The following is a 21072-nucleotide window of genomic DNA, read 5'->3' as shown; positions in this document are numbered from 1 at the left end:
GACCGGCAGGGCTGCCGCTAGACACCAGTTTTCTAACCTCGGAAGTGTCCGGCGCTCTCAGCACAAACACGTTCTGCTTCGGGGACCACCTGGACGGTGGGTACAGGTGACCCGTGGCCACGCCCCCGCCTGCCCCCTCGCCGGCTGCCCGCGCGCGTGCTGCTCCCGGGGACGGGGACGCGCGCCCCGAGAGCGCGCTGAAGCTGCTCGGTCCCCTCCCTCCTTCCCACCCTCGCGGGCAAACTCCGGGCATCCATCAGTCTGTTAATTGCACTAATTAGAGATCGCGGAGGTGTTAATTGGAAAACCCTGGTATTGTGCCTGTTTGGGGGACGAAAACGTCAATAAAAATTAATTGATGAGTTGGCAGGGCGGGCGGCGCGGGTTCGCGGCGAGGCGCAGGGTGTCGTGGCAAATGTTACGGCTCAGATTAAGCGACTGTTAATTAAAACGCGACGGTAATTAATACTCCCCACGCCATATGGGCCCGCGAAAAGGCACAAAAGGTTTATCCACGTGTGGGGCTCCGGTGTCTTTTTCCTCTCCGCCTCCCCAAAGCACCCCAGGCCCGGAGTGCCCTTTTGGCCCCAAGCTAGGTACAACTCGTCACTTCCGGATGGGAGGAGACGGGGCGGACCTTGGCTGTCTCCGCTCCCGCTGGGGTGCATCCTAGAGGCAAAAGCCTCAGGGAAAGTGGGAGCCCCCAGGTGGCCGCAGAGTTCCCCAGAGCAGAAGAGGTGGCTGTGGCTTTGACCCAGCTTCCTTCTGGCGACGCCTCCCAGAGCCCCGGCCTGGGCATGGCTCCTTAGTACCCAGACTTCGCCAAGGGAATCCGGAGAATGGGAGAGTAGGATCTACCCACATGTAGGCTCAGAGGCCCCCCAAATCCTGGATCATGCCTCTGCGCACCTCAGTGCTCCTCCATTACCCACGACCTGTGGTGAGAGGGTGGTCTGGGAATGCAAATCTTAGGAAAATTTGAAAATGTTTGGTGCCCACTCCTTAGAGGCTTTCTGGGACCGTTTCAGAAAAGCAGGGGCTGCTGGCTGCTGAACTCACAGTTCAGCTGAGGTTGGCCTTCAGCTCCTGATACTCGTTGAGTGCCGAGATTTCAGAAGCACACACCACAGCTGGGAATAATCCCAGTTTGTGGGTCTTTTTCCTGCTGCTGCTGTTGTTGAGTTCTGGGTTGCTTCAGAAAGGGGTGACTGTATACGGGACGTCAGTAAGATGGGAGTGTAGGAACGAAGGGGTGCCCAGAGCAGCCACTTGCAATCCATCTTGGGTGGAGCCTTTGGGATAAAGGGCTCCAGCTGTGACTCCAGTGGCCTGCTGGTGGCTCCCAGCAGCACCCAAAATACTGTGGCTTCACATCCATCAAACTGCCCTAGGGAGTTTTCCCCGCTGCCCCTCCCCCAAGTCATAGGAGCTCCAGAGACCCCTTTCTCACAGAGAGAAGGGGAACTGAGGTCCTGAGATATAAGAAGGCAAAGGGCTCTTGGTGACAGAGGTTAGGCTGCCATCTCTTCTAGCCGGGGCCGCAAGGCACACAAGTGATGCCCCCTACCCCCCCCGCTCCTAGTCACCAGGTACTGATAACCAAGTGTACTCCCAGCACCCCATCCCACCTGCCTCTAGCTCTGGCTGGGGCCCAGCCCTCAGTGCTTGCTCGCCCACAGTATGGGGGAACTCCCCATCTCATGACAGCATCCTGCAGAGAGGTGGGTGGGAGTCCTGAGGCTGTTGGCGTGCTTAGCCTTGGAGGGCAGGTGTCCCAGGGCAGAGGTGAGGATTCCTAGAGGGCCTGGAAGTTCCTGCCAGGCAGGTTTGAGGGGGCTGGTGTTGGTGGGTGGGCGGGAGCTTGGAAGGAAGGATATGGGTGTGTGTCAGTGGGCAAAGGCCCCAGGAGAGGGCAGAGCCCTCCATAAGGGAATGGCAGCTATTCATACACCCTGTGGAAATGACTTTTCAAATGCATATAATCTCAAGCATGCAAATGAGAGGTTTGCTTCACTGTGTTCAATGTGAATGATTGGCCCTTGACTAGCTATTATTACATGGCTCGTGGCCACAATTATGTTGTTCACTTGGTTTTGCTATACCCCGCCCCCCTCCCCCAAAAAATGATGAGAAAGGAAGGGACACCCCTTTTGGCATCCTCCTTCATTTCCTTCTCCCTTTTCCAAACTGGCTGTCAGAGCTACAACTTTGCTGTGCTCCTGTGAATGTTGGAAGGGGACCACTCTCCGTTCCCTGGGGAAAGTGGCTGCCAGATTCTCTCTGCTTTCTCCTGTGTGCGCTTACACCCCTGAGGCGCTTGTCTTTGTCCCCTGGGGCCCACGAGTTCTCAGATCTCAGAGCAGCTAGTCTGGGATTCTGAGCTGGCAGCTGCTCTCTACCCCAGCAGGGCTGGAATTGGAGGAGAGGAAGAGCTGAGTGGGCAGAGGGCTCCTGCTGCCTTCCTATTCCCTCAGCCCCAGCTGAGGCCCAGGCTCCTCTAGATTGCATGGTGGGTGGCTTCTGGGGAGGGGGCTGAACCCCTGTGCTGCGGTGGGCTGAGGCCAGAGCCCACCCCATCCATCATTTGGCAGCTACTAGCCCTGGGGCTGACACGGCCATTAAAGGCTTGGAACCGAGTGCTTAATCTCTTCCAAACCATCGCCCCCACAGCCTACCCCTGCTCTAGCTCCTGTCAGAACTCAGGAGTGGGAGCCAGCGGTGAGAGAGAACACAGTGAGGCTGAGGCCACTTCAGCAGCACATGGGCACTTGGGATCTCTCTCCCCAACCCTAGAGACCATCCAGGGTCAGGTACTCCACAGCCGCAGTGCAGCCCCTCTTGCATCTCAGTATCCTCCCACTCTGCTCCCCCAGCGGGCACGGAGACTGAACAAGTGGTCCAGGGAGAAAGGGAAATGGTGAAATGGTGAGGGGGGCAGGGGAGGTGCTCCTGGGAGCTTCCACCCTGGGAAGAGTAGCCATTTAGTCACTTCTTCCAGTTTCCCTAACCTGTTACCTGGAGGGCCCCATCCTGTTGACGTGCGGGACCTGGCTGGTTTCACCAGTCCTGGCTGGGTGCTCAGGTGGATCCCTGTGTGATGTCACTCCAGTCTGTAACCCCTCTGAATCACAGGGTAGATGGAGAATGGGCAGGTGCCTTGATTGTCTTGAAAGGACTCCAAGAGGCGGGGCTAAATACTTTGACAGACAAGGAAACTGAGGTTTAGGGAGTTTGAAATGTATGTTAGACAACAATCCATGGTGGGTACCTTTCAGGGTGATTATTCATAGGGTAATAGACTCTAGAATTTGAGAAGAGTTTGTGTGTGAAGGGGAGATCGGGGCTGAGGTAGGGTCTTACGTAGAGCTCAGGCTAGTCATGAACTTGAGACCCCTCTGCTAAAGAGTCCCAGGACTGCAGGCATGCATCTGGGTCACAGGATCCATATGCTAGCCCTCCTAGCTGCAGAACAGCTTTTTGTCCTAATGTCCGCTTTCTGAGGTTAGACTTTCACAGCCACGGGAAGGGGGCTCGGCCACCCCTCCCTGTCCCTGCTCTTCCCTGCCCCAGGTGAACGAACAGATCCCCTCTCTGGAGGACTTACATGGGACCCTTGTCTAAGGAGAAGGGATTCAGGCCTTGACCCTCATGCTTTGGATAAGGCACCTGACTTTTAATGAATTTGTTCATTTGGTGTTTTTTGTTTTGTTTTGTTTTTCCGATTTTGTGGGGTGGGGGGAGACACTGGCTTGGATGGGTGTCAGAGGTGGCCAGAAGAGAGTATGAGATCTCCTGAAGCCTGAGTTACAGGCAGTTGTGAGCACTCCTGTGTGGGTGCTGGGAACTGACAGCAAGTGCCCTCGACCTCGGAGCCATCTTTCCAGCCCTGTGTTTTTGTTTTTGAAACAGATTCTCCTGTAGCCCAGGCTGGCCTGGAACTCCTCCTACCACAGCCTTCCAAACTGAAATTTTAAGAGTGATATTTTTTCCCTTCCTCCCGCCCCCTGCCGCCCCACCCCCACCCCGCACACATTTACTTTGTGCTGGGAATGGAAGCCAAAGCCCCACATGCCAAACACATCCTTTATCCTTGAATTACGATGACATTTGTGGGGGGTGGGGCTTGCTAGGGCTTCGACCCACAAAATCCAACATGCTAAGCCTTTACCTAAGCATGTACTCCCAGCCTCTGTTTTCCCGTCAGTAAAATGGGTCTTAAATACAGATTTCACTGCTCTGGCGAGGACTCCTGGGCGGTGGGTAGTAATGAATAAAGCAAAACAGCAACGTTGGCAGAGGGGCTGAGGACTTGATAGTGCCCAGGTCACCTTCTGTAGATGAGGGCTAGGACTCAGGACATCTTGTTTCCTGTGTTGATTAGGGCCTTCTGTGTCCTGGGGAAGCAGCTCCTGCCCCCAGGGAACTCCGTATCTTTATGGGAACGGGGGCAAGAGCCGTTACCGTGGGAGGAAAAGACCTTTGGTCGGTCCCTAACAGGTTTAGACCTCCCAGGGAAGAGGCGAAAGAACAAAACAGGTTTAGGACCCTGAGGGAAGAGGGCTCATCTCCTACCCTCCCCCCCACGTAGTCTCACTGGAAGGAGGAAACGGGAGGTTGCAGGGTAGGCCCCTTAACCAAGCCCTAAGGAAGGGGTGACCCTGAGAGGGTCTCAGGAGAGGCTTCTGGGAAGTTGAGGAAGAAGACTCCCCAGAACGAGAGGGGGTGATGAGTGGGGGGGGGGGATAGCTTTCAGCCCTACCCATCTACCCTTGAGCCTCAGCCCCTCCCCATGTCTCTTTTCCAGGTCCCGATAGAGCGACATGATGGTGGAATCTGCATCGGAGACAATCAGGTCGGCTCCGTCTGGTCAGAACGGCGTGGGCAGCCTCTCTGGGCAGGCTGATGGCGGCGGCGGGGCTGGGACCGCAGGCACGGCCCCGGCGGCGGGTAGGGACGGCTCCAGCCGAGAAGCCTCCGGCGGAGCTGACAGCAATGGCGAGATGAGCCCAGCGGAGCTTCTGCACTTCCAACAGCAACAGGTAGGAGCAGGCGAGCAGGCGGGCTTCCCCAGGCCTTTAGCCCACCCCCTCTGGGTCCCCGCGGTATCACTGTTTTGTCCCACTGAGCAGCCTGGCTTTTAGATCTGTGAGAAGAGCCAGCCTCCAGGGATTCTGCCTGTGTGTCTCCTATTCCAGTGGCTAGTCTGAGCCTGAGTTGCTCCAAGTGGTACCGGGGGCCCAAGTTTATGGAGTTTGAAATAGTCCCAGCAAAGCCATAAGGACCGACAGCCGCCTGGGCAGCAGGCTCTGAACGTCTGTTTTGAGTGGGTGGGTGTCTTGGCACGTTGTGGGGAAAGCTAGCTCTATTAACGGGGTTGAGAGTGAGTGCTGTGCACACAGCCGTGTCTGTACTGTGAACTACCCGTCATCCCAAGGCTTCCTAGGCTGCTGATCTGAGCTGTGAAGAGGTTAAACTTACAGGTACCGATGGCCGAAGCATCTGGAAAGAGGCCCAGGAAGAGAGGAATTAGGCAGTCACCAACATACATGTATATATATAATTAAGATTTGTTTTTGTTTTTTTTTTATTTTTCATTATTGTCTTTGCATTCTGCACACAGTATTGTGCTTGGGAGTTTTCAGGTGCTTGCAGAGCCCCCAAGTGTCAGGCACCACAAAACTGGAGTTATAGATGGTTATAAGGCACCTAATGTAGGTTCCGGGACCATGCAGTGGCACAGGGCTGCCATCCCAGCACTCGGGGAGGCAGAGGCAGGTGGATCTCTGTGAGTTGAGGGCCAGCCTGGTCTACAAAGCAAGTCTAAGGACAGCCAAGGCTACACAGAGAAACCCTGTTTCAAACATAAACAAACAAAAAAACTAATACAGGTGATGAGACTCAGATTCTCTGGATGAACAGCAAATATTCTTAAGAGCTGAGCCATCTCTCTAGCCCAGGCTTGTATAGTAAAGGCTCACACTAGGAGCCTAGTCTGTGAGTTTCCTCTTCTATGCTTATAACCTCTACCCTGAAGTGCAGGGCTTCAGGAGTTCAAGACTGACCTCTCTGAAGATCCAGGGGCACTGGGTGAGAACGTGGTTAGATTATGAATGAGTAGGACCCTTAGATATCAGCTCTCCCCAGTGGGTAGGGTGGGTGGGATCGTGATTGAAGAGATCAGAAGAACCAGCCCAGCCAGCCTTGGCCTTGGGGGTCTTCTTATTAATAGACTCTGCTTCTTAAAGTACTGCCGGTGGCCTGGCTCTTAGGGACTCAGCTGGAAAAGGATAACAGGAGAATCCCGGATGTACCCCATACCCTCCTCAGCTATGCAGCCAGGGCCTTCATGACTCTCCCTCCACCGCACACATTGCTGTCATGAGGCTCCTCCCTGGCACCACACCATCCGATAGAAGCAGGGGTCAATGGGCTTTAAAGCAGGGGCAGAAGGAACCTGGCCTCAGCCAGGGCCTTATCGGCTGTATGACGTTGGCCACTGAAAGACTGAGTTGTTAGGACCAGAAGCAGACAAGTAGATGCTCAGGTAGGTAGGTGCGAACCAGTAGAAGACTTAAAAGCTTCTGTGCGTGTTCGCAAATGTGTGCCCCCATGTGTAGAGGTCAGGGATGGATTTAAGGTGCCTTCCTAAATCACTCTCCATCTTTGTGGGGTTTGTTGTTTTGTTTGTTTTGAGACGAGGTCTCACTATGTAGCTACGGCTGATCTGGAACTTGCTATGTAGACCAGCCTGGTCTGGAACTCACAGAGATCTATCTGCTTCTGCTGAGATTGAAAGAGTAAGCCACCGCAGCCGACATCTTATTTTTATATTATGTTTCAAGTGTGTGTGTGTGTGTGTGTGTGTGTGCGCACACTCGAGGATGTATGAGCATGTAGTGTTCAATGCTACAGTGTGTGTACAGAGCTTTGGAGAGACCCAAGGATCAAACAGTCTTTGGGGATATGATCCGTGGGAGCTGGCGAGCAATTCACTCATCCCTTTGAAGCAGAATCTCTGGGGGAGGAGACCCATTCAGTCTGTGCTTTCTGCTGAGGCGGAATCCTGTATCAAAATATAACCAGACATGGGCTGGAAAGGTGGCCCAGCAGTTATGAACTCTTGTTGCTCTTGCAGAGGACTTAGGTTTGACTCACAGCACCCACATGGCAGCTCAGCCATCTGTAACTTCAGTCTCAAGGGATTCAGTGCTCTCTTCTGGTCTCTGTAGGCATCTGTAGGCACATGAAAATACACATGATTAAAAATAAATCTGAAAAAATATGTATCCCTAAAAGTTTCCTAAGGCCATATATATTTTTTGTTTGGTTGGTTGGTTTGGTTTGATTTGTGGGGTTTTGGTTTTGTTTTGGATACAGTGTAGCCTTGGCTGTCCTGGACTCACTTTGTGAGCCAGCTGGCCTCGAACTCACAGAGATCCACCTGCCTCTGCCTCCCAGAGTGCTGGGATTACAGGCGTGTACCACCAGGCCTACCTAGGCCACATGTTTTATATGGCTGTTTTGGATCCTACTGAATCTCTTTGCAAAGAGAACTATGCAAAATTTCAAATGTGGCTGGGGGTTGGAGGAGTCACCTAAACTGGAAACGTTAATATAAAAACAAAAACAGACAAACATTAAAAACCCCAGGGCCGGCAAAATATGCCTCAGAGGCTTGCCAACAAACCTGACAGCTTGAGTTGGAACCCTAGGCCGCCCCAAGGTGGAAGGAAGGAAGCGACTCCAACAAGTTGTCTCCTGCCGTCTACACAGGCACTGTGGCTCTGTGCATACATAGGTACTCACAAAATAAATAAATACAGTGTAACTTTCAAAAGCAAAACAGAAAGCTTGCCATGAGGCATAGAGGCAGGCCTCTGGGGAATTTGGGAGAGGTGGAGATGTTTGGGTGGGAGAGGCAGAACCGACTCTACTGATCAAGTTTCTGGGCTCAGCCCTGTGCTCCGGCCGTGACTTACCATCTCAATTCCACGGTCCAATTGTTCCCGTTTGTTTTGAGGACCATCCCAAAGTCCTGGAAAAGCCTGTATCAGCTTCACAAATAAACTGGGATTCGGATCTAGAGGCAGGCAGAGGGCCGGTTTATCCATTTGGGCTCACCGTGAGCAAAGTGCCTGGGCCAAGAAAAATATGTGAGACTTAAAACTTTATCGGCTCCACACTGTGAAAATAACCTGCAAAATTAAAATTACGAAATTTTCAATTAAAGTCAAACTTGGCCTGTGGGCTGTTCTTCCATTTCTAACAGATGAATTGAGGCTTTGGCTGGGGGCGGGGGAGGGTCCAGCAATTCTTGGTCCCCCCCGAAAACAGGTGTTATTATTGGTGGGATAAGCAAGATGGTTCCACCCGCCTGTCAGCCACAAGCAGGAAGCCTGCAGAAGACTGCTTTTGGATTCTTTTTGGATTCTTTTTGGATTCGGTGTGCCATTAAATGTCACCGAGCCTTACCCTCCCTGGGGAGGGGCAGTGTCATTGACAGCTTGCAGGTGCCTCCTTCAGGGATGAGCGCTGTCTCTCCTGTCACTCCCATGGCAAGCACACAGTCACCTAGGTGATGTGGAAGGAGGAAGTTCTCACACACAGTAGGTGCTGAGTAACGTGTGAATACTTGGTGAGTGAGAATGCTCCCTGCCTGACTATCTGGGTCTCTTACAAACAACAAGAAAAAGGCAAGAGTCATGAGAAGATGGGCCGTTGGGTAAAAACACTTTCGGGAGCCCACAGTGGAAGAAGAAAAACTACTTTGAAAGTTGTCCAGACGCTTATCTAGGCAATTGCAGGCGCATACATGCACACTAATAATAATGAAAAAATTTAAAGAACACAGAAAACAAAAGTAAATTTAAAGCCAAGTATAGTAACACACTCCTATAATCCCAGCACCCAGGAAGCTGACGCAGGAGGATCTCAAGTTTAAGAACGGTCTGGGCTCCTTGGCGAAACCCTGAGTCAAACATAGTAAGTCCTGGAGCTCTGGAGACAGCCGAATGGAGAGAGGGCTTACTGTTCATGCGTGAGAGCCTGAGTTTGGGTCCCTCGCACCCACATAAAAGCTGAGTGTGGCGGGACAAACCTATAATGCCAGCATAGTGTGTTCGGGTGGCGGGGTGGGGAGGGGCAGAGGAATCCCAGGAACTGGCTGGCCATACAGCCTAGTTGAAACTATAAGCCCCAGGTTCAGTGAGAGACACTTGAAGAACGGACAGATAAAATTGTAAAACGAACTGTGGCGAAGCAATTGAGAAGGAAATCCCAGTGTCAGCTGCTGACATGCGCATGTGAACACACACACACACACACACACACACACACACATACACACATATATGCACAAGCATCCCGCTGAGCACTGTGACACTGTACTTAGTACTTAGGAAGTGGAGGCAGGATGCTGAAAGATTCAAGGTCACCCTCAGGTACACAGAGTTGGAGGCTAGCCCACAGGGATCCCTGTGGGAGGGAGGGCTCTGCCCACTGCTCTAAGTGGCCGATCTGGTGCCTGCTCAGAGGCTGGGGTTTGACAGAATGAGTCTGCAGATGGTTTCTGCCCTTCTAGGGTCTCCCAACCCTGATCCCTTTGTCTGTGGGTCCCTGCCTCTTTGCTGTGGGTAAACAAGTCTTGGCCTTTAGGAGTAATGAGCTGAGCGACAGCCAGCCAGACAGGGCAAGTCAGAAGTCAGGCTGTGGCAGGACTTGAGGCCGGAGGAAGCAGTGCTGAGGAGGGCAGCCACTACACTTTGGAACAAGAGCTGATACTCTGTTTCCATGCAACAGCAGGCGGGGACCTTGTTTAAACAGAGGTGAGGGGGCGACCCAGCTGAGCTGCCAGGCCAGTTGGCTGCACAGAGTCCCTTGCTGGCTGCCCCATTTCAGTGTTTCCCGGAGCCTTTATTAGTAACAGAGCCACTGGAGCACCAAGCTCCATTATCCCCCGGGGCTTTCCCCACATCTTCTGTCCCACTCTCTGTGGCAACTTCTGTGAAGGTGATGTGGGAGGGCCCCAGACCTTTCAGAGCCACTCTTTAGCAGAAACACTAGGGCTCAGTTGGTGTAGTTGGTGTAGCTCAGTTGGTGGCCTTCTTGCCCTGCATACATTATGCCCTGGGTTCAATCCCCCAGCGTGAACCGGGCATGATGTCACATTCCTGTAGTACCAGTACTTGAACAGTGGAGACAGGAAACCTAAGTTCAAGTTCATCTGCTACGGTACTGACTTGAAGGTCAGCCCAGGCAAGCCACATTGAACCATATTTTGCCTCCTCTGCTGAAGAAGCTGTGGGAACCCTCAAATACCCTTGGGCTTGTGCCCCTGGTTTTGGAAGGTCTTAGGGACCGGTCTGGTTTGCTGGCAGACAGCTGGACTTGAAGCCAGGAGGGCTGAACTGGTGGTAGAGTGGAGGTAGGCAGAGCCTCCGACCACTGAGCTGAAAGGCGGCCTGGGCCCCCAGCGCCAGCATTCCCATTGTCCTTGGGTTGCAGGGGTGACAGGTCAGAGAGGGTCACCAGAGGGTTGCCTAGCGTCTGGGAACTCCCACTGCAGTTGCCACGGCAACCGGGCCAAATCCCACCCTGGTCACATCCTGTGAGGAGATTCAAAAGAGTTGGGGGGAGCTCAGCGCAGTAATGGGCTTTTAACTCACCCCCTCCGAAGAGATGGGGGGTGGGGAGTCAGGGGGCTGGGGGAGGGGAGGAGAAGAATGGAAAGAGCCTTTCTCCATCTGGCCCTCTTCTGCCCGAGCTACTTAGAAGGATCTGGGAGCTTCCAGAGGGGATCAGCCCCGCCCCGCCGCGCACAGGCTGCCAGCAGTTGTCTGAAGGCTTCCTGCTGGTCAGGGGCCCATGTCTTCAGTACTCTAGCCTCACGCCCTGGATTCCGCTGCTTCTGCGCTGGTCCTGTAACTAACTTCTCTTTGTCCACCTGGAGACAGAGTGGACAGAGAGAAGATACCCCAGGGTGGGGTTTAGGGGGTCGGTGGAGATTGCTTCACAACCACACCTTAGCCCAAAAGTAGATGGGGAAAGACAGATGAGAAGTGATGGGGCTGGCGGCCATGACTGGCATCGCTGCTCTCCATTTCCTAAAGTAGTAAGCCAAGGGCCATCCAGTTTGCTAAGAGGTAGCCCCTCTGGGAGAGAGGAAAGAGCCCAAGGCCTGGGGAACGGACCCCTGGCTTTCCTTCAGGAGAGGTACGCTGGGCTCCTCCCCTGGCTTCTGGGCCATCCCTTCCTTTACATGGCAGAGGATTAAGTCCCCACTGAGGACGACTTTGGGACTGGAGGGGAATTTGGGGGATCTGTTTCTCCTGAGGGCAGAGGGCTTAGGGGGAGGGCTGGTGGGGAGAGGCTTGCATCCCGGTCATCCCTGGGCCTCCCCTAGAACCTGCGGTGTGGCCCGGTGTTGTTCCGAAATGTCCTACTAGGAGCCCCCGGGGGAAGGGATCTGCCAGTCTCTAGTCTACACCCAGCCCTCTGTAGAGTTAGCCGGGGTCATGCAGTGTGGACTAATAGACCCACTTCTAGAGAATCCTACAGCTAAGACAGAGGACCTGACTACAGGCACCCTGCCCACCTCTACACTTTCACTCCTCGTCAGTGTCTGTGTATCTTCCCCAGCCCTACTGGGAGCTGAGCTGCCATGAAGCTCACCTGTGCTGGCGCCCGTGAGGGCAGGATGGAGGCGCCTTCCGAGGACAAAGTCCTTTCTGTGCTGCTGGCCCACGGCTGGTCTGCACCTGCTGAGGCCAACCTCTGGTGAAGAGGGAACCTTCTGTAGAGTTGGCAGGAATCCTGCGATGGTGCGGGGATGCCCCCCCCCCCCGCCCGAGAGAGGGCCTGTCTGTGTGTGCTTCGCTGGTTTTCATTTTAATGGTTCTAATTTGAGAATGTGCCGATGTCATTTTTACGAGGTTGGTGTAAAAAAAATTTACAGCCTTTTCCAAAAAGCTTTCTTAAAAAAAAAAAAAAAAGATCCAAGGGAAGAAAAGTAAAATCACTTCGAGGGTTTTATAGTCTCCCACCACACACTCTTTGCCCCCCTTCGCTCTGTGATTTCATCTTTATGTCTCTTCACTGGAGGACAAAGTTTTACTGGCCAAGAACCTGTGTCTCCCTAGGTTAGTTCCCTCTGTGGTGGTTACCACTGGCCTCTGACCCTGTCCATCCCCTTCCCCTATCTATCTGAAGAGTTTTGAGGGGTGGATGAGTATGTAAGGAACACTTATTGGACACCTGCTGTTTGCTAGCAGAGGGTTGGGTATCACTTTCTGCTCAAAGTCTTCCCGGGACCCCCCCCCACCTCTGTCGCCAGGGGTTGAGTGAGGTACCTTGCTCTGTCCTGCCTTGGCGTGTGGGTGTTTGCCTGTAATACAAGCACTCAAGAGGTTGAGCAGGAAGATCATGCGCTTGAGGCTAGGTCACAAATAGTAAGACTTTGTCTTAAAAAAAACAAAACAAAGCAAAGCAAAAAAACATTGGGGCTAGAGAGATGCCTCAGTGGTTTAAGAGCACTGACTTGTCCTGGGGGACTGAGGTTCGATTCCCAGCACCACATGGCAGCTCAACAACTGTCTGTAATGTGATGCCCTCTTCTGGCCCCTGTGGGCACCAGGCACATAAGTGGCACACAGACATACATGTAGGCAAAAACAAACAGATGAGACTGTACACATTAAAAGAAAAAAAATTATCAAAAATAAAATTAAAAAAAAAAAGCCCCAATCGATTAGGAATGTGACTCAGTCAGGTACAGTGCTTGGGATACAAGCATGAAGACCTGAGTTCTTGTCCCTGTGCCCATTTAAAAAGCCTGGGATCTCAGTGCTGGAAAGACAGAGACTGACAGCCAGCTCAGCCAAATCGGCAAACTCACAAGAGACCCTGTCTCAAAACACAACAGGAGTGCTGTTGAGGAAGGTACCGTTGGTCTCCATACACAGGCTCACTCGTGTGATAAGCCTCATGTTTCGCTTTTTCCCACCACGGGGCCTTTGCACCATGTGCACTTGAGTACTCTCTCTGGAAAGAATTGGAGGCCTCTGTGGTGAGGAATCTCCTCCAGCAGCCTCCCTTCCCCTGCTTGGCACAGCTTGCCTTCCTCAGCCATAAGTTTAGCGGCATCTGGGTTTGTCTGGTGGTGGTCGTTAGGCCCACTAAACTGGGGAGCCCAGGCCGTTAAGAGTTGCTTCTTGAACTTGACAGTGGCTCCTGGGATCGTAGGTCAGTGACTGAGTTGTCCTGGGCCTGAAGCTGATGGCCTTTCCTAAGAATGCTTCTCAGATTTGAGACCCCAGGAGGGGCTGGGTGGAAGTAGCATTCCCAGATACCTTCTGGTCTCCCCTTCACCTAGATCCAGTCTGCCCCCAGCCCAACTGATGATCAACACAGGACCAGCAGCTCAGGGGCTGAAGGTGCTTTCCCTGCATGCTTGCTGATCTGAGTTTGCTCCCTGAAGCTCACGTAACTAACTACCAACACAATATGGATGGGTCTGAGTTCCAGTTTTGTCAGACATTTCAGAGGCAGACAAGAAGTGTGGTTTCTGTCTAGGGCTGCTCTCGGCACACACGTGAAGACAGTTTACAGGTGTGGAGTCTCCCACCACTCATGGCCGACTCACTCCTTTTCCCCATAGAGCCCAGCTGAAGTCCCAGCTGTGCCGGGCCACTGTCTTCTCTGGGCGAGCCCTGGGCCCCTTCCTGGATCTCCGTGTTCCTTGTCGACCTCTCTAACATTCCTGTACTGATGGGATATTCAGACCATCGTTGGGTTATAACCAACCGTTTGGATCCCACTTGCCTGATGCCCTCCAACACTCAAGTCTCCCCAGGCTGGGGCTTCTGAGTACTGTTTACTTCTCTGCTCTTCCAGTGTATTCCTGCCCACCCCTCCTGGAGGGACAGGGAAAGGGCAACGCAGACTGAGGTCCTGACAAAAGGTTCTGAGCATCCCTGTACCCACCTTCAACTGCAAATCCTCATCCCAGAAGTGGGAGACCCCACTCCCCTGGGACTGACTGACTTCCTTTCTTCCTTCCTTCCTTCCTTCCATCTTTCTTCCTTCCTTCCCTCCTTTCTTTCTCTCTCTCTCTCTCCCTCTATTCTTTCATTTTTTGAGACAGGTTTTCTTGGTGTAGCGTTGGCTGCCCTGGACTCAATTTGTAGACCAGGCTGGCCTCAGACTCACAGAGATCTGCCTGCCTCTGCCTCCCTGAGTGCTGGGATTAAAGGCGTGCGCCACCATTCCCAGCTGAGACTTGTTCTTTTCAATGCAGCCCCCCAACCCTGTTCTAATCTCGTCAGCCTCCATTCGAGGCCCTTGTTGGATGCTCCCTGATGCTGTCCATCTGCCATAAGACACTTGTTCCTAATTGTGGGGATCCTGCTGATGACTTGGGGGTGCGGGAGAGTAGTTCGGCTCCATTGGAGAGATTGGAGAAGGTACAGGGGAGGAAGGAGAGCTGAAGTGAGCAGACCCTTCCTTCAGGTGGTACTGTGCAACGAGCACTCGGTGAAAAAGTTCAGTGACAGTGATAATGCTTAGGTTCTGGGTGCCAGGCGCTCAGCTAAGCCCTCCATGTGTGTCACCCCATGTATTTCCACACAGGATCCATGTGAAGGAAGTCAGAGCTCACTCCAGCTTTTCAGAACAACAGACTGGAGATCAGGCTTTGCTAAGGCCACTCAGCATAAAAGGGGGAGGGAGAGGTCTCTCTCACCCTCTCACCAGGGTCTGTGTGCTGAGTGGACAATACAGCCCTCCTCCAGAGACTAGTCCCACAAACCACAGAGTAGTGAGTGTGTTTGTAACTCAGGCTAGCCTCAAGCTCTCTATGTAGCTAAGGATGGCCCTAAATTCATCTTTGCTGTTTGTTTTGGCTGTCCAGGAATCCTCTCTGTAGACGAAGCAGGCATTTGAACTCCTAGATCTGCCTGCCTCTGCCTCCCGAGTGCACGTGTCACCCAGCCCGGTTTTCTGTGATGCTGGGGATGGGACAGGTTGCACCCTGTTTCACGAGGAGAGCTTTGTGCACGCCAGTCAGACCCCACTGCCGCATCCCCTGGCCCGCATCCCCACCGTCATTTGCTTTTCAGTTTGAGGACTGGGAGGAGAAAAAGAAGGCTTATGGAGGGGTGGGGGAGAGGAGAGTCTGGCTCCCTAATGTCCAGTTTCATGGGCCCCTCCCTCTTTGCTCTCCTACCCCTCAAGATTTCCCTGATGACACCAGGCATGGTACACTCTCCTTTAATCCCAGCACCCAGGAGGCAGAGGCAGCCAGATCTCTTGAGTTTGAGGCTCCCCTGGTCTACACAGAGAGTTTCAGGGCAGTCAGAACTTCATACTGAGACCACTGCCTCAAAAACAAAAACAAAAACAAAAACAAAGATTTCCCTGATGGCTTGTGCCATGTTTGGGCATCTGAACACCTTTCCTTCTCAGGAACTGTGCTTAGGAAAGTCTGGGACATCCCTGATCTCCTCCCCAACCTCAGCCTAAGCTGCTTTACCTCCCAAGTACTGGAAGCTTGGACTGGAGAGAAAACTACACAGATCTCATAGGTTTTGCCTACAGCCTTGGGGCCTCTTCTGAGGCCCTGTTACCTCGGGTCTGTTTCCTTGTCTATCAAGTGGCCTAGCTCAGTGCAGGGATGCCCCTAAGATAGTTCTGTAAGCATCCACAGAAGTGCTGTGGCTCTGGCACTGAGGGCCTCTCGGCCATTCGGTCACTCTGCAGAGGTGCTTTGGGTACTGCAGGGCTCACCTTTGAACCTGGCTGGGACCAGCCTGCACCAGCCTCCCATACTTAGCCAGGACCAAGACAGACTTTGTGTGTTGGGATTATGCCTACTGTGTGCTAGGTTGAGATGCTCACAGCTGCATTTGACTTTTACAGACTCTTAAGGGGCTCCTGGTCCAGTAAGATGACTTAGTTGGTAAAGTGCTTGCTGTGTAAACTTGAACTCTTGAGTTAAGTCCCCAGAAACCATGGAGAGAGGAAAACAGACTCCACAAAGTTTTCCTCTGATCCCCACATACCTGTGCATGAATGAACACACACACACACACACACACACACACACACACACACACAAAATGGGTGGCTCCAGTCTGGTCAGCATCGTTAATGATGCTGAGCTGGACTGTGTGACGTCAGGGTCTGTTGCTTCCGTATCTCAGAGGCTGAGGGCCCAGTGGTTTATTTAACCCGCAGTGGCAAGGGCAGAGTAGGCATTGGCACTTAGTGCTTTGCAATGATGAATAAGACTCAGATGAAGCTTCAGTGTCTTGGACCTGTCTCATCCTTTAGGCCAACAGTCTACAAAAAGAACAGCCCAGGGTTAGGGGCTATCCAAGGCTCAGAGCACCATACTCAGCCAGGATCTGCCCGTGTGAACAGTGAAGTCCATGGCACCAGGTAGAACCCAGGACAGCAGGGATTGCCCATTGAGCAGTGTGTGACATGTCATGGCCCCGAAAGGAGGGGAGCACAGCCCTGGAGTCTGTCCACACCCATCGTTCGGCATCTACAGGGTATTCTTTGGTGGCAGCTGGGTCAAGGCTGACTCTAGGCAAGCGTGAGAAAGAATTCGCTTTGTTCACCACTGGCTTGCCTTCGCTAGACCGAGGCCTGTGTGTGGTGGAAAGAAGGGGCTGGAATGAGTGAGTGAGTGGGTGGCTGAATGACTGACTGACTGAGTGACTGACTGAGTGACTGTGAGTGAGCGATGAGACTGAATAAATGAATGAAAGACTGTGAGCGACTGATTGACTGGATGAGTGACTAAATGACTGTGTGTGAATGAATGAATGAATGAATGAACTGTGAGAATGAGTGACCGAATAACTGTGAGTGAGTGACTGTATGAATGACTGTGAGTGAATGAATGAATGAGTGACTGACTGGATGAATGAATGAATGACTGTGTGAAGCGACTGAGGCTCCTGGAACCCATGCATTCTTCTCCAGTCTTTCCTCGTGTGTCCCCAGCACAGTTCAGTTTTCTGCAGTGGGAGCCATTTCAAGTCCCCTGTGCCCCTGCCTCGTCTCGCTTCAGGAGTACCTTCACACTGGAGGAACACTTATCTTCTTCCTCCTTAGCCGCTTGATGAGCTGGTCCCTCGGGACTCCAGGACCCAGGCTCTGTGGCCTTCTGTGCTCCTTCCATGTGCCTTGTATGGTATTCGCCCTTCAGCTCCATGCCTCCTCCTCAGTCTCTGTAGAGAACTCTCTGTCAACACCTGGCCACCTGGGCACAGGACCACCCGCATAACCCAGGACACAGCAGGCAGGACCACCCAGCATAACCCGGAACACAGCAGGCTCTCTTCGTTCATGCTAACGAAGGGGGGGGACAAGGAACAGGCACCCTGTGTGGGAAGAGAGAGGGGTGAGCAGCTTCCCCTGACTCAGGTGGCCTAAGGGAGGGAGCCCTGAGGCAGAGTGAAGGGTGGGAAGGGAGGTAGGGAGTGGAGGGGCAGTTGCCTCCAGGAATGAGTGGAGGGTCCTGTCATGCCCCCACCCTGTAAACCTTGTAATTTCATGCTCCGGAGAACCACAAAGTGAGAGAGTTGGTGGGGAATGGATTCAACTCCCCTGGGTCCTCTCCAGCCCCAGAGACTGGCCAGGCTCTCTCCCCCACTTTCCCAGAAATCCCTCGGCTCTTGCCCCACTACATCGACTGTTCGTCCCCTTCTCACTCATTAGTGTCTATTTTGAATCACCTGTGCTGGTCAGCTCTGGGCCCTGCCCCCACTCCCAGCCCTTCCCTGACCCTGACTGCCATTCCATGCTGTCTTCACCGTTAGAGAGCAAGAAGCGTTAGGTATGGTTAGACCTGGAGGCCAGTAAAAGCTAGGCCACAGAGGCCGGAATTCCTTCCTGGGGCCCCAGGCCACCTCCTGGCCTCTCCATACCAGCCTCTCTTCCTATGATCCCACCAGTCTCTTGACCCAGGAAGGTCTGATTTCTGTTTTCTAAAGAAAATCCTTCCGGAGAAGCAGCATTCTGACCCCGCCTGCAAGCCTGGAACGTTTGGGGCGGTCAGGGTCCATGGCCTGCCAGGGAGCACACACACCCCCATAGACACACCAGTGCGTATTTAGATAGTGTCCTAAGATAAACGAGACTGAAGCCCCAGTCAACAGTGGGAAGGGCCGTGCAGGTGGACTGAATATATATGTCACACTGGGCACACAGTGTAACTCAGAGGGTGTTTGCTGAGCTCTGCGTGGCCACCGCACGCATCCATGGTACCGCTGGAGCCAGGGATGTGGCTCCCTGGTTGAATGCTTGCCTAAGGATGCGTAGGAGGCCCCAGGTTTGGTCACTGAGAGAAGCATTGGCAAGAAGAGGGCACAGGAGAAAGGAGAGAAGAGTTTCACCTTAAAAGATTCTGGGGTAGGAGGCTGGGATCCACGTGAGGAGGAAACAGGTGTGTGCCAGCGTGAGAGCCAGCCACAGTTGGGCACCTTCATCGAACAAGTATGGGCCGGTGGGAGCCGGAAAGGAGAGAGCCACCTGGGAGAAGGAAAGGGTACACACTTCCCGAATGCCAACGAGGCGATGAGCGTCGGTCCTTTAATCCCTCCGCCTGATTCTGAAGGGGGCAGTGTCCCAGTTTTACCGAGAAAGGGACGTAACCATTGAGAGATGGAATGATTTACTCAAGGTCGAAGCTGCCAAACTCCAGAGCTGGGACTGCAGCTCGTAGCTGCCTGGTGCCGGAGCCCTGCCACCAGGGCCTCGGTCCGTGCTCTCTGGGACACCTGTGAGGGACCTGGAGCTGACTGGACGGGTCCTCACTTGGACAGTATCAGGACTTGGCCAGACCCAGAGGAGCACATTCCTGGGTCTCTTTGACCCCTCAGTCTCCTGCCAGACTTATGGCTGCCCACCTGTTCCCTGACTGCACCCTCCCTCTCCATCCCTTTCCTAGGATTCCCCTTGCCTCTGTCCTTTGTCACGGTGTCCAGACTCCTATGTGACTCTGATCATTTAGACACAGCCTTCAAATCTGGAAAGGTTCCTTGGGGCCAGTGACCCCTTCCCCTCTACCCTACCTCACCCCCATCTGACCATTCCCCTCCACCACACCCCCACCTGTGAGTCTTAGCTCCAGGGCAGGGCTGCTCCTGTAGCTCCTTGATTGACACCTACCACCTCTCCTCCTTAAACCTGGGAACCAGACTCCCTGGGCTGATCAGTTACTTACCCTCCTAAGGACTTGGCTTCCTCATCTGGAAGAGGAGGCTGATAAGCTACCTCACGGCTTTATGGAAAGGAAGATCAAGAGCTTGCCTGTAGCCCTGAGGGATGCTAGAGGATTTCAGAGTTCGAGGCCAGCCTGGTCTCAAACATAGCAAGTTCCAAGGCAGCTGTGGCCTATCTCAGAAAAAAAAGGAAAGAAAGAAAAGGAAGGAAGAAAGAAAAGAAAGAAAGAAATCAGCCAGGCATGGTGGTGCACACCTTTAATCTCAGCACTCAAGGAGGCAGAGGCAGGGGGATCTCTGTGAGTTTGAGGCCAGCCTGGTCTAGAAAGCAAGTTCAGGACAGTCAGGGCTACACAGAGAAACCCTGTCTCGAAAAAACAAAACAGAGAGAGAGAAAGAAATCTGTGAAGCCCCAGTCACGTGGATGTTCAATCCAAAGTACCTGCTATTAGACCCCGAGTTCGCCCTCGTGAACTTTCACCTGGGGTCTTTTTGACCCTTGACCTTTTCATTTATGTCCCAGTTGAAAACCAATGGCCTCTCTGATCCCTGGGTGAGTCCTTGAAGACTGTACCATGATCCCTACCATGACAGTTCCTTACCCCAAGCCCTTATGGACCTGTGAACCCCCCCACACACACCTTTTCTGTTCCTCTTTACTACCCAAGTCCACACACACACACACACACACACACACACACACACACACACACACCCTCCCCTTCCATGTGCTCATCCCTGATCCCAGGCACTTCTGAGGGCATTGCTGGGCCTCACACTGACTCAGCCCCTGTCTTACAGGCTCTCCAGGTGGCCCGGCAGTTCCTGTTGCAGCAAGCCTCCAGCCTCAACTCCCCGGGGAACAATGACAGCAAACAGTCGGCCTCTGCAGTGCAGGTGAGAAGGGGGTCACCCACCCATGCTAGGCAGGGCTGGGACGGAGGACAGGAGTGGGTCTTCTTGGCACAGGGGAGATCAAGGATCCCTCAGAGCTGGCCATGCTCCTGAAACAAGTACAGTCACTGCAGGGCGGGGCGGAGACACCACTACCTCCCGGCTCCACCTGGCCGGCCAGGCCTGGGTCTGCCTAGCTTCTTTGTCTGCTCCTCTCTCTGGACCTGACTCACTGGGGTTCCTCCCGCTGGCTCTCAGGCGGTCTTTTACCTTGTCCGTATAACTGAGTCTTGGCCCCTCCCAGATTTCTCAGTTGAAGAATCACTAAGTCTCCCTTCCCCCTTATCTCTCTCAGTCTCTCCCGGTTTCCTGTCTCTTGACATCTCTCTGTCTCTTCTGTTTTCCTTTGCACAATCTGCCCTTTTTTCCCTTCTCCCCTCCCCCCTCCCAGCCTGTCGGCCCATCTGGCTGGCTGGATGGGGAGGGGGAACGGGAGGGGGTAGGGACGCCTGGCCTTCTGTTTACCTTTTGTGTCACAAAGAACTTGGGAGAATTGCTGTCTGGGTCCCAGTAGGTCACGACTCTGGCAAACCGCCTTCCTTCCAGCCATTGGAGCCCAGTCCCTGCTGTGGGGGTTGGGGGGGAGGTGGGTGGAAGGGGTGGGGACAGAGGGGAAGATTAAGCTGGGTTCTGAAAGGAAGTTTATGTAAAGGGGAATGGGGTGAGCTCTGTGCAGAGTTGATTGTGAGCACTCTGGGGCCCTAGGGGGCCTGGGGGACTTAGGAGAGCAGAGATTTAAGGTGGGTTCAGGGTGCTTGCAGGACACAGGACTGAGTTTGGTCCTGGGAGAGGCTCCAGTGCTCACAGACAAGTTATCAGTGCAGATTGCTGTTTTGTGTGTATGTGTGTGTGTGTGTGTGTGTGTGTGTGTGTGTGTGTGTGTGTGTGT

The 21072-nt window shown here is 53.4% G+C and overlaps 1 protein-coding gene across 2 annotated transcripts in view; it reads left to right on the top strand.

The window, feature by feature from the left end:
• The window catches only part of Foxp4 (forkhead box P4), a 54350-nt gene that overhangs the window by 13105 nt on the left and 20173 nt on the right, over positions 1 to 21072 (top strand). For both annotated transcript variants that reach the window (XM_055613576.1, XM_055613567.1), the window contains exons 2-3: positions 4805 to 5039; positions 20031 to 20126. In XM_055613576.1, the coding sequence (XP_055469551.1) occupies positions 4821 to 5039; positions 20031 to 20126 (315 nt within the window). In that variant the 5' untranslated portion in view covers positions 4805 to 4820. The remainder of the gene's footprint in view (positions 1 to 4804; positions 5040 to 20030; positions 20127 to 21072) is intronic.

Source organism: Psammomys obesus, unplaced genomic scaffold (genome assembly GCF_907164565.1).
Source record: "Psammomys obesus unplaced genomic scaffold, mPsaObe1.curated_primary_1811, whole genome shotgun sequence".
In the NCBI taxonomy this organism is placed as follows: Eukaryota; Metazoa; Chordata; class Mammalia; order Rodentia; family Muridae; genus Psammomys; species Psammomys obesus.
The sequence above is the reverse complement of the archived record's forward strand: the minus strand, read 5'-3'. Positions and strand labels throughout refer to the sequence as shown.